Source organism: Cicer arietinum, chromosome 4, assembly GCF_000331145.2.
Source record: "Cicer arietinum cultivar CDC Frontier isolate Library 1 chromosome 4, Cicar.CDCFrontier_v2.0, whole genome shotgun sequence".
NCBI lineage: Eukaryota > Viridiplantae > Streptophyta > Magnoliopsida > Fabales > Fabaceae > Cicer > Cicer arietinum.
Genome location: NC_021163.2, coordinates 977,310 through 989,875, shown reverse-complemented (window position 1 = coordinate 989,875; position 12,566 = coordinate 977,310). Strand labels below are relative to the sequence as shown.

General features: G+C 30.3%; 1 protein-coding gene across 2 annotated transcripts; it reads right to left on the bottom strand.

The window, feature by feature from the left end:
* Positions 1–237: 237 nt before the first annotated feature.
* On the bottom strand, positions 238–8,058 carry LOC101496514 (dolichyl-diphosphooligosaccharide--protein glycosyltransferase subunit 2-like). Of its 2 annotated transcripts, none has more exons than XM_004495027.4 (20): positions 7,900–8,058; positions 7,692–7,818; positions 7,243–7,435; positions 7,035–7,124; positions 6,451–6,513; positions 6,164–6,233; positions 5,644–5,708; positions 5,282–5,339; positions 4,628–4,755; positions 4,429–4,544; positions 4,203–4,272; positions 3,134–3,238; positions 2,921–3,010; positions 2,672–2,820; positions 2,416–2,527; positions 2,253–2,336; positions 1,944–2,024; positions 1,636–1,860; positions 750–872; positions 238–533 (listed from the first exon to the last, which is right to left on the bottom strand). In XM_004495027.4, exons 2-20 carry the CDS (start codon positions 7,814–7,816, stop codon positions 417–419), a joined length of 2,064 nt encoding a protein of 687 aa, XP_004495084.1. In that variant the 5' UTR covers positions 7,817–7,818; positions 7,900–8,058; the 3' UTR covers positions 238–416. The 2 variants fall into 2 exon arrangements, with proteins under 2 accessions (XP_004495084.1, XP_004495085.1); XM_004495028.4 differs by having other exon boundaries at positions 5,282–5,336.
* Positions 8,059–12,566: the final 4,508 nt, after the last annotated feature.

The following is a 12,566-nucleotide window of genomic DNA, read 5'->3' as shown; positions in this document are numbered from 1 at the left end:
TTGACATTTAATAACTAAAATATTTATTGTAGAGATTTTAATATAATAAAAATTATATCTTTTTTAAAAACAAATTATATCAATAATATTTTTTATTGATAGCTACTCAGAATAACTTCTCATTATGAGTACTTTTTTTAAAAAAAATTATCCAAAAAAGGTTACCACAAAGATTAAAAGTTCTGTCTACTTTAAAACTTGTTTTCAAATTCTTTATAAAAAATTAAAACAAAAAGATTAAATACTTTAAAAATCATTTAATAAAAAAACTAACAAACAGGTTGAGCCCATAATGATCTCTAAAATTGTAAGCACATAATACAACAAAAGTCCTACAAAATTGGATTAGTACCATTTCTCTAGAGGAAAAACTTAAATTCTCTTATCTCTTTATAAATAGACACTATTTGTTTCACTCATGCAGATTTCAACTTGGACGATGTTAAAGCAAGATGAGAAAGAATCCTGTGTCCAACAAACATCGTAAAAGCTCCCAAAAGACCAAGTGTTTTGAGTGTTGTAAATAAGTCCAGCTGCACAAGAACAAAAATGGCAAGAATAAGTACTTCAGAGAAAAAATTGGATGAAACTGATAACATATCACTGCTCCAATGAAAACCACCATGAATCAATGTTAACAGCTCTGTCAATGGAGTATACTATACAAATACAACCAAACAAAAAAACCTAACTTAACCAAGTTTAATTAGAACATGTAATAATCTTACATGAATGTAAAGTGGACATACCTTCAACCAGAAAAGTACATAGAGCAACAGAACTGCAGCCAGACCAAGATGGAAAAGGAAGCCAAATGTAGCAGGTACCGTTGAACCAGGGAAATTCTTCAGGTTCACCCCCAAACGTAACAACTGTAGATGACATAAAAAAGAACATAAAAACATTAACTATAGATCAAATCATAAGAAAGTAAAGCAGCGTAACAACATTGAATGCAAGAACCAAAACTTCCTTTTCACTTTTTTCTATTCTACCTTTCTACACATGAAGAAGGTAAATATACCTATATATTAACCCATCAGTTGCAAACAAGCCTTGACTGACAATAAACAAGTTAAACGCTAACAACCTAGATCAATTATTAGACCAGGTCCCAAAGAGACCTAATTATATACAGATAACCACTGAAGACTTTAAAAGTTTGAAGTAGCATCTTCAAAATATTACACTCTAAATTTTGAAAATATTATCCTCGTATGTCATGAAACACTGTTCTTAACTTGAAATAATTGGTGTTCTAAGAAGGAAAGATCATTTTCTCTTTGAAAATCACATGCATTTCCCAAAAATACATCTTACTAGGAACTGGGAAGAGAATTCAAAAAGTAACATGAGAAATAGACTATTCAATTTGGGTCTCAATTATCCAGCTCAGGTTCACCAAGAGTTTTTTGTCCTAATTATTCAGTTTTTGTCCCAAAAGTTCCAAAAAAGTACATTACTGTCTTATTGAAGATTTTCTTGACTAAACTAAGCACAGATTACATTCATAACCAAACCGCGTTTTCCCTTTCCACTTTCTCTTATTTTTTCCATTTTTATCTCCACCACCATCTCATAAATAGGCAAAGTACAATGGTGCTGCTCTCTAGTAAGGATTATAATAAGACTTACCCCAACCAAAAAGCCAATGAATGGCAAAAGGATCAAGCCCAAAAACACAAGAGAAAGTTTCTGGTGTGGTCGCTTTTCAGGAACCCTGAATATGTGGTTAATCTCAGCTTTGGGCCCATATCTTGAGTAAGGGTCAACAGGTGGAGAAGGAGGACGTGCTGCTTTCTCAGGAGCTTCTGGAAGATCTAATTCAACATGGCCCAGTAGTCGTGAGAAAGAGTTCTCCTGAAATAAAATATTTTTATTCAGATTTCCTGTAGACTATTAGGGGAAAAGAGGGATAATTTAGGGGGAGTTGTGCAAGATACCATGACAGCATCACCAACAGTCAGCTCAATCTCATATCTGCCAGAAAGATAAAAAAGTTTTTCCACCAAGCCAAGAAAATCCTAAAGCCAAAATAACAATGTAAGCAAAAAAAAGAAAATAGAAGAAATATTAGAATCAGAATAACATAAAGCCTTTCCAGACATATACGGGCAAAAAAATAATAAAAAGCAACTACCACAGCCAAGTTCAAAAACAGTGATTTATTACACAATGTAACAAATTGAACCGAGTACTCAAGGAGAGACCGTTCAACCTAGAAAATGAGATATGTAATAAGAGCTACTTACAAAAACGTTCTCGAACTTCTTGCCAGTATTTCCAACCAAAAAGATGTGTTCAATCTTAGTTTCATGAGTCAACTTTAAAAATGCCTGCAGAATAATAAAATCCTTGATAAACATAGCATCAAAATGACATTCATTCATAAGGTTTTAAGAAACAACTGCAAACCTGATGAGGCTTAAACAAACGACCGCGAGGAGACTCCAACTCGAAGGAGAGCCTCAACTTCTGCAGGTGGTTAGCTGAGAGTGAAACGACATCATTTCCAGCCAAATCTAGTCTGGATAGGTAAAGAGGACCATTTTTCATATACAATTTCAGAAGAATGACGAAAATCATGACATGCTAATCAGAAATCAAAAGTATACTAAATATCAATGCAGAAAACATACAAATAGGATGCTAAACCAAAATAGAAACATACGTTTTATGGGTTTCAACATTTCCAAGATCACTGTCCAGCACTGCGATTTCAGCACTGCCAACTTTAATAATTCCAGTGACATATATTGGCACATGAATTTGACCACCAGCAACATAAATTTTTTCACTGTCAGAATCATGTAGCACAATCTACAAAATAGGATAAAATATTTTAACCGATAGGTTGATACAAATATACCTTGATAAGTGGAAAGGAAAATATATAACTAAATTAAAGAAACAGGAATACCTCAAAAACAAAAACATATGTTCCCACATCAACATTTTTTGGGAAAGCATCCAAGAAATGAAATCCACCGTTTTGGTTATACTGAAGCTCCTGAGTGATGCAAAATAAGAGGCACCGGAAAAAAGAGATTCCCAAGAAATTAAACAATTGTATTATAGGACAAAAAATTGTCAAGCCTCAACCCTCAAACGAAGTCAATGAATCATCAATCACCTTGCTGTCAATAATAGCTGAATCTTTTGCACCAGTGCTAAAAGCTCGGATAAGCTTAACTGTCAGAGGTGGTGCAGCTGAACCAAGCACTGTATTGACCTTGACCTAATTGATTTTGTAACAGACATTTGTTTTATATTTCAATGTAAAAAGTAATAGAAATGCAGCACAATGACAAATATAATACTGCAAAGACACTACGACAGAAGATAAAAATTGTTTGGCTGAGTGATCCAGATGCTGCTTCAGATATTAACATAAATGAGTGAGTTATTAATGCAGAATTGGATGCAGATGCAACAAGAAGTCAAAAACAGAGGAAAATGCGACCTGGGTGCAAAAGGAAGAGCTTATTTATCTTTTTTAAAAACATGAAAATGAAATGGGCTCATAATAACAAGTACTATCCTCGAGAGACAAACAAAGCCTAATCAAAAATCATAACTGCTATGATAAGAATGATAGAAAATATGAACTTAAAAGATTGTGGCAGAGACTCAACGATTTACAAACAAACGGCTACTGAGTCCTTTGTTGGATAAAAATGCCAAATGTCATTGTTGAGGTCCTACATCAACGACAGATGGCCAAAGTAGTTCTTGTAAGACTTGGACAACCCTCTTCCCTTGAGCTGGCTTTTGGGGTTGAATTAGGCCTAAACCTCAAATTTGAAGCATGTTTATTCAATAAGCGGTTCCTTGCATGCTTCTAGGAAAAAGGAACATGAATGAACAAAATTCACATCAGAATGAGAGGGATCCTGAGGCTGTGGAGGTATGGGACTATACAATTAGAGGAAGGCTTATACGAATTGATTGGTATTGCATACACCAACAAGATGCACCTTCTTTTCGGTAGTCAATAACAGAAGAACTCTATAGTAAAGCATGCTTGACTTGGAACACTTATGGGAAGGTTTTTCGATTCACGATTTGAATCTCAATTGGATACCCATGGGGCAAAAACCCAATGTATACCATCAACTACTCATCATAACCCAAGTTCAATGAAAAAATCATTCTAATACTAGAAATATAAGGATTATAGATCCGTTAACTTAGTTACATACCTTAAGCTGGCCTTTCTTGGTCAATGAATAAACTGTTTCAGGAAGTGACAATATCAACGGAATTGAAATCCTACACCAGAATAAAAAAATCCAAGTTAGATATTGTTGTTGAACGTCATGAAAAAGGTCAATATACCGGCACAGAAGAAAATGGAAATATCTCCATAAAGCAGCAAAATTAAAAATAAGAAATAAAAAAAATAAGTTGTTCTTGGTAAACAATTGCCTGTTGCTCTCTAAAAACGATAATGATTCAACTTGATTGAAGAAGTCCTTGGTATCGCCTGGGATTCCGATGCCAAGGAAAAATTTTGCTAAACCCAATATTGTATCCCCTGGAAGCTGGAAAATGCAAAGCCAAAATATCAACATTATATTCAAACAGATTAAATAAATTAAATAGAAATTACACATACAGTACTTACATTTATTCTCCCAGAAGTTACTGCAGCAAATGAAGTAACACCCCGAACAACTGAAGAAGTTGTGGAAAGAGAATCCTGATGCTCTGACCCGCTAACAAATTTCTCATCAAAATAATATGCTCCATCATCTGAAATATGACAACATCTGCATCTAAGTCCAATATGGTAAGTGTAATAAGATGTAAAGAATGGCAGAAGCAGGACAGTTTGTGCAATTCACAGATTTGGTGGAAAAGTCAATTTGGGGGAATGGGGAAAAAGTGTTCGTAATGCACAAGAGCTTCAATAAAATTAAGTCACTTGATGTCAATTGACACTTTGCAGGACCAAAATGCACTACAAAACTGCAAACGCACAAAAATCCAAACCTAACAGATAAGTGGGACCTAAGATTATCAATAACAATAAGGTCTTGTTACATGCAACTGAAAAAGGCAGTTAATCCAACAGAAACCATCAATTCTAGAAGCTTCCCCTAGGGAAGAATCAGCACACTATCAACAAGATAATGATACCTTGGATCTTAAGAAGGTGAATAACAAATGCAACAAACAACACCGTGGCATCTAAAGCCATGCTGCTAAGTGATTGTAAATTTAAAAGTAGCCAAGAAAGTTATCACTTATAATGAGGTAAAATCAAAGCTTCACATACCATATTTCTCAATTCTGTCGAAAAGCTTTGCTATATCATTTTTCACTATGCTGACCTGCTATTAGGGAACTAATATAAGATATATTGATATAAGTGCCAAGACAAAAGTATATTGGCAACTTGGCAAGAAGTATCAAAAGATAGAAAACATATGTAGAAAAGGCTAAAATAGATATTCAGCTAGTGCAGAAGTAGTACCAGTAAGTTTAACTTTAGATTCACAATATGGCCCATAACAATGATAACATACTGTATATAACCCAAAATTTCGTGTGCACGAATTTCTGGACAGTGTATGAAAAGGATTCGACATAGCAGCTTTAAAATAGTGAAGCAACCACTACAAAGATTCATAACTTTACCTTGCTCTGATCAATCTCAGAAGATGCAAGTGAAATCACTCCAGCAAGTGCTTCAAGTGCTAACCCTGGGAAATACAATATATGAAAAAATGTCAATACAAAAAAATGATTAAGATTGCAATGTTCCCAAGGATCTCAAAATGCTAGCTTTGGCAGTGAAAGTGTTACACTTATTAGAGAAAAATTAACAGCCCATCTGATTAAGATTAACGTAAAATTATTTCTACATTGTACAAAAAGTTGTTCATTTTTCAATATTTTATGTAATGGAGAAGCTAATTTATAGTTATTTACAATTATAAAAATAACTTTGTTTAACATTCTCTCTCATTTATCAAACTGATTATTTAATCAGAAACTACTCACGTAGCTTTTCTTTAAATTCAGATTTCTCATTTTTACATTGAAAATCCTCAAAAAGTAATTATTTTCAAACCAAAACAAATAAGTGATTTTCCCATAAAAGAAAATATGAACCAAATGAGGTCGGATGTCAACACATTTTCATGCAAATTATTACCAGCAGCATAGGTACTAGACTCTGGGTTATTAGAACTGTAGCGCCATCTTCCATCACTTTGGCTTAGAGCCTGCCAAAATTGAAGGACTGGAATCAAATGTACACATTGGCAGTTTGAAATGAAAAAGCAGAATGGTTGAGGTAGAAAATAGGAGGAAACTAATAAAAGTTGGGTACAGTTCTTGTACTGAATTTCTCATCATCCACATTAATCCGACCAGAAGAGTACTCATGAAGAAGCAGCCCTAGTTCAACCTTATTAAATAGAAAATACAATAAATACGGACCTTGATCGAACGGAAAATCTCATCAGCATCAGTAAGCAGAACATCAACATTAGAATCCTGATCCTGTGTACAAAGAAGGGACAACCAAAAGAAGGTAAGGAGAGAACCATAACATATCATAATATCACATTGCAATCTGCAAGTTACACCGATATACAACTTAATTAAGTGTTTATTCAGCAATTGTTTCCACATAAGAGCTTATACATAAGGTGTTTCTACAATCAAAGAGCAAATGAGGGTAAACACTGCATAAGCTGAAATCAACTTATAAACATTAAACATATCATAATCTATTTTCATAAGATCTTTCAAAACCCTTACTTAAGTGCTTATATTATAAGATAAGTCTAAATAAGCTCTGCCTAACTATACCTAAAAAAGTAACATACCCAATATCTAAAAATGACATAAGAAGATTTGGTACATTCAAAGAATAAGGGAAATCATATCAACCATACAGACAAGATGAATAGGCAATAACCTTCATTAACGGTATTCCCAAAGTATTCTAATAAAACCCGGTGTAAGTGTCTGATATAGCCCTGTGGGCTTAAAGGGTAAAGTAGAGAGCAGAGAATTACCTTTATAAGAACCAAACTTCCTACTGAGTAGTATATGTCAAGCAAAGTACTTGCATCATGGACAGTGGCTTTAAGTCTTGAGGCAATTTTCTATGCAAAATAAATAAATCTAGCATCAGTTTTCAGCAAGCCATAACCAACTACACAAAAGCTGCAACAAAACGATAATAATAACAATGTCCATAGAATAAAAACAAAAAGAGAGTACCTTCAAAACCGCACCGTCAACATCACATTTTAATATGCCACTAACTTTCAAGGCATAGAACAGATCCTTAAGAGGGGAAGAAGACGATCCAAGATTTTCCAACACTGTATGACAAGTGTCAGTGGTAACAGGAGGCTTCTTCTCTATCGCGAGAATCTCAAAAACTCTCAGTGCCTCATACGCATCTTCCAAACTAATAACATCAACAACACACCAATTAGTTAACCTTAGCATTTAAAATCACTATACAAACAAAGCGATAATATAAATCTAAATAATATTCCCAACGCTATGGCAATAGATCAAAATCAAGCGCTTCATTATCTAATTTTAATTCGGGAAAATAAAATGGATTTGACGGAATCGACGGAAAACAATTTAATGTAATGCAATGGATCGGGATTCAATTGAGTTGAGAAATGAGGGTTTAATTAGGGTTTTGATACGACCTTGGAGAGATTTTGTTGAAGAGATCGGAAGCGGCGGATCGGTGAGAATCGGAGATCGGTTGGGAGATTGAGAAGGGGAGAAGTAGTAACAGCAGAAATGCTGCTCCTACAACGGTTGTGGCCATTCCTGCAGACGAAGAAAGCAATGAATCAGTGAGAGAGAGAGAGAAATGAATTGAGTAAAATGCATTCGGAAGAAGATGCATACGCTGGATTCGATGAGAGGAGATCGGAGAGAGTGATTTCACTTTGCAGGCGACGACTTCCACTGATGTGTAATGTAATGTAGGTGGTTAATTATACTGGCGTTGCATTTCGACTACCGTGTTACTGTGGTTGGACAAAATTAATCTTGCCCAAACTCCAAATTGCTGGTTAATTAATCTTGTCCAAACTCCAAATGGCTGGTTAATTAATATTTAATGTCTTATTATTAGGTTATACATGGTTTTGTTTAAAATTGAGATTTTGTGCTTTTCAATTTAAGTAGTGTTTACCATTTTGTCTGATTGAATTTTGTAAATTAAAAATACATATTTAAAATTTATGTTCAAAGAAAATTACTCACGTGGTTGTTAAACCCTAATGTGTCATTAATATTAATGAGGTGACAACTTTATATTAATAAAATAAATTTTATATTAATTATTTAGGTTTTTTTTATAGTGGTCTTTTAAAAATATAATTTTTTATATTAATTTTTTATATCGACTTTCTTTCATTGATTAAATAAAAAAAACTTTTGATATTTTTCTATCATCTTCGTCAAAATATAAATTAAAGAAATTCTAATTTAAAATTTATTTTACCTTACTTTTAATTATTAAAATTACAATTTATTTTTTATTATGAGTACAATTATTACGATTAGAGCAAGACCTTAAAAATATTTAACACGCTCCTGGTCATCTCTATCAAAATCAAATTTCCATATCACTTCATTAATTATCTTTTATCATCTTCATCAAATTCAAAATACAAATATAACATTGGTATCGTTTTCATTCATTTCATCATCTTAAAAATTAAAATCCAAAAAAAATTAAAAAAATAATAATTTCAAATTTGTTTCTACAACAATTGAAAGATATTCGGAGGGACATATTGGAGACTTTAATTTGTTTGGATTTCTTTTTTGGCTTAATTGCAGTTTTGGTCTCTCTATTTTAGTTAAATCGCGAAAGTAGTCACTCATTTTGTTTCTCCCTAGTTTTAGTCGCCAAACAGAATTGTAGTCAAAAACATGATGAAATTTCATTTTTTAAAGTCGTACTACATCATTTATGATCACATATTTCAGGTACAATTGTTGCAAATGAGATATTGAGACATTGTGTGGCTTAAATAAATGCAAAAAAAATGAAATTTCATTAAGTTTTAGACTAAAATTCTATTTGAGGGACAAAAAATGGGAGAACTACTTTCGCGATTTAGCTAAAATAGGGGGACTAAAATTACAATTAAGCATTTTTTTTTATGAAAAGCAAAAAGATGATATGAATGAAGAGTACTAAGGAAACAATCAATAATTTTTTATTTTAAGTTGACGAAAATGATAAAGAATAATAACAATAACCTTAAATTTTAATCTTTTAATTTGGGATTTCCTTAACTTTTATTTTGATGAAGAAGTACTGAAATAATTTTTATTTGAGACTTATAGAACTAATATGGAAGAAAATGAAACACAAGTGACTAATATGAAAAGAAAGAAAAAAACTTAAATGATTAATATGAGAAGAAAAATATGTAAAGGACCAATATAAAACAATTTTATTGATATGAAGCAGCACCTCTGCAAAATTAAGAGCACAAAGTCAAACAACTATACGAGTTCTTTTTTTTTTTTTTTTATCGAAAGTAAATGGAAAATCAATAAAAGAATCACAATGTGCTCATCTACTATCAATTTAAGAAAAGTAAACACTAGCAAACATGCATTATTATTCTAATTAATTTTATTATTGGATTATTAATGGGGACACAAAAATAATTGTCATGTTTTAAACTTGAAACTATATTTTATTGCTATATAGTTACGTAACCGTCATTTATATAACTAATTATGCTTTATTGTATTTTATTTCAAAAGTTATTTTAATTCGTCAAATATTCTATTATATGGAACCACTAAAAACATTAACGGCATTTATTTTTGGTACAAGGGAGCAAATATTTTATTTATAAAAATAAAAACTCTATTTATCTTCTTTGAATAAGCATTAAATAATACTACTGCATGAAAAAATGTTAAATGATATTTAATTTACTTACAAATTACATAAGTTATTTATCTCTAAAAAAATTAATAAAAAAATATATAATAAATATTTCTCATCGGCACATACATAAATAATAAATAAATATTTGTCATTAATAGAAAAATTACTAGATAAATGTTTATTATTCATAAATAAAATAATATTTATTTTAAGTCTAAATGATAATTTACCAACCACCTGCTACCTGTGCAAAAGCACAGGTTTCTTGCTAATTTCGATACTTAAAAGATGTATTTAGAAGAAGAAAAAAAAAACTTAAATAACTAACTCATAAAATGAATAAAACTTAAAGGACAAGGTATGTAATTTTGTCTAAATTTGCCTATGAATTTTAGATATTACATGAACATAATATGTCAATAATTAGTTCATGCACAATTATGATTACGAACAATTTTATTTATGAGATTATCAAATTTTATAGGCAAATTAATCAATGTGGTGATGCATTAATGTAGAATAACACATGGAGAGATCATATATTTAATTAACATCTTACATTATATATTCTAATGATAAAAATTTACATGAAAACTATTTTGACTAGCACTCTGCAATTTTAACGATGAGTTCGTCAATTCAATAAATTTATAAACTAATTTGAACAAAAGTATTAATTTTAAAGATTAATTTACTCATTCACTCTATATTTTATTTTTAAAAAGCACTTGATTTCAATTAACATGTAATTAATACTTCTTATATTGTGTAATGATTTTTTTTAATAACATTCTATATTACGAATTTTGTAAAATAAAAAATATCACAAAGATATTTAACAAATATAATTATCTATTCATGGTATTAAAAAATAAACTATATCTATTGAATTTATAGTAATTATATGTTCAAAAGTATTTTTGATAAATATCATGTAAATATATTATATTTTGCCGAACATACATTTGAGAAAAGTTAAAAAAAAAATTTAAATCAAATTGGAGCAAAATAGAAAATTATAACTTTTTTAAATTTTTAATTTTTAAAAATGATAACTTGTAAGAATTTAATTAGTACGCACTTTTTAGTGTAAAAATTCAACATTATCAATTAAGGTTATGTTTGAATAAACATCTTAGCATAAGCTTTTAAAGTATAAACACTAATCTATGAGTTATTTTTACAAGGAGATATTTTTACAACATAAGGTGTAATAAAATCAAATTATTTTTATATAATAAGTTGATTTTGTAAGCTACTTTAGATGATTTATAAAAATTAGTTGAAAATAATTTATAAACATGTCACAAGTTGTTTCTACAAGTTTTTTTTAAATAATTTTACAAATATTTATACCAATAAATAAATTCAAATGAATCACTCTAAAAAAATCTTAAATAACGTTGATGTTTATTAACTTAATGCACAAGTATTTAATTGACATTAAATCGGTTAAACAGTCATTTTAAATTCATTAAAGTCACTAACAAAGACAATAAAACATTTGACCAATCAGCACACATTATATTGTCAAATTCTTCAAGATGTTGAAGGGCCCATTGTGGGGGGCATGAATGAATTATTTGATGTAATCTTTTATTTTGCTCAAGACTTATTTTTAATGAGTAAAAAAATACTTATTTTTTTATTTGTTAGTTTAGTTACTTTTGTAATAAGGTTCAATTTATTAAATGCAAATAATAGTTTAAGCGGTGTAGCTTGTACAAATAATCAAGATTTCTGTATTTTCTCTCTTCATTTTTCCTATCCATTACTAAAGTTTTTGAGAAATATAAAAATATAAAACAAGATAAATTAAAAGAATCCCTACACTTTAGTGGGGCTGAAAACACTCTCTTGGGTGCCATTTAGCTTCTAGAGGAAGCTAAGGTTAACCACCCTTACCCTAGTAAAATACGAAGAAGGGGGCATTTATGACCATTATAGCAATAAACAACTTTGTTTTCGTATTTTGGTCAATTTTCTCTCTTTATTATTGATATTTTTCATCAATTTGAATTTTATTATACTGTTTGTGAGTTTTGAGAGATTGGTTCTTGTAAGTTATGCGATCACCTATTTTGATTCTCATCAAGAGTTATAATCAGTTAAAATGACAGGCGACCAAAACCTTTACTTTGGGCCTCAAGAGAATAATTTTTTTATCTATAATAATACTTGACATAATAAATTTTTAAGTGACTATTATTGTATTTATCGTTTTTGATAAAATAAAAGATAACCAAGCCAATACGTGAACGTCCTTTTTTAAGACTATTATTATTGCTCTATTTGAATTCGTGCATAAATTGCACTCTTCATTTTCTGTTTGGAACAAAATTTACACTATGTACTAATCATTCGTCTCATTATCCATTGGTCAAAAAAATTTGTCTTATAATAGACGACCATTTCAATTATTAAAACAATATTAATTACCATTATTTAAATCACTTTTAATATAATATATTCCACTTTGCATTAATAAAAATAGTGAATAAGGCAATTTTTTTTTGTTGAAACGATAAGTATTTGTTTTCTTCACCAAATTCTATAATATGTAACTCAAATCAGCTAAGTTATACATCAAACCAAATTCTATTATTTATTTTATTTATTTCATTTTCATAATATATGTTGGAAAAAAAAAAAC

Coding starts and splice junctions, on each gene's coding strand:
- LOC101496514 (XM_004495027.4), bottom strand. CDS start 7,816: ATGGCCACAACCGTTGTAGGAGCAGCATTTCTGCTGTTACTACTTCTC. Junction 5,709..6,163: donor GTCTAGTACCTATGCTGCTG/GTAATAATTTGC, acceptor TGTATTTCCCAG/GGTTAGCACTTGAAGCACTT. Junction 2,528..2,671: donor AATGTTGAAACCCATAAAAC/GTATGTTTCTAT, acceptor TTACCTATCCAG/ACTAGATTTGGCTGGAAATG.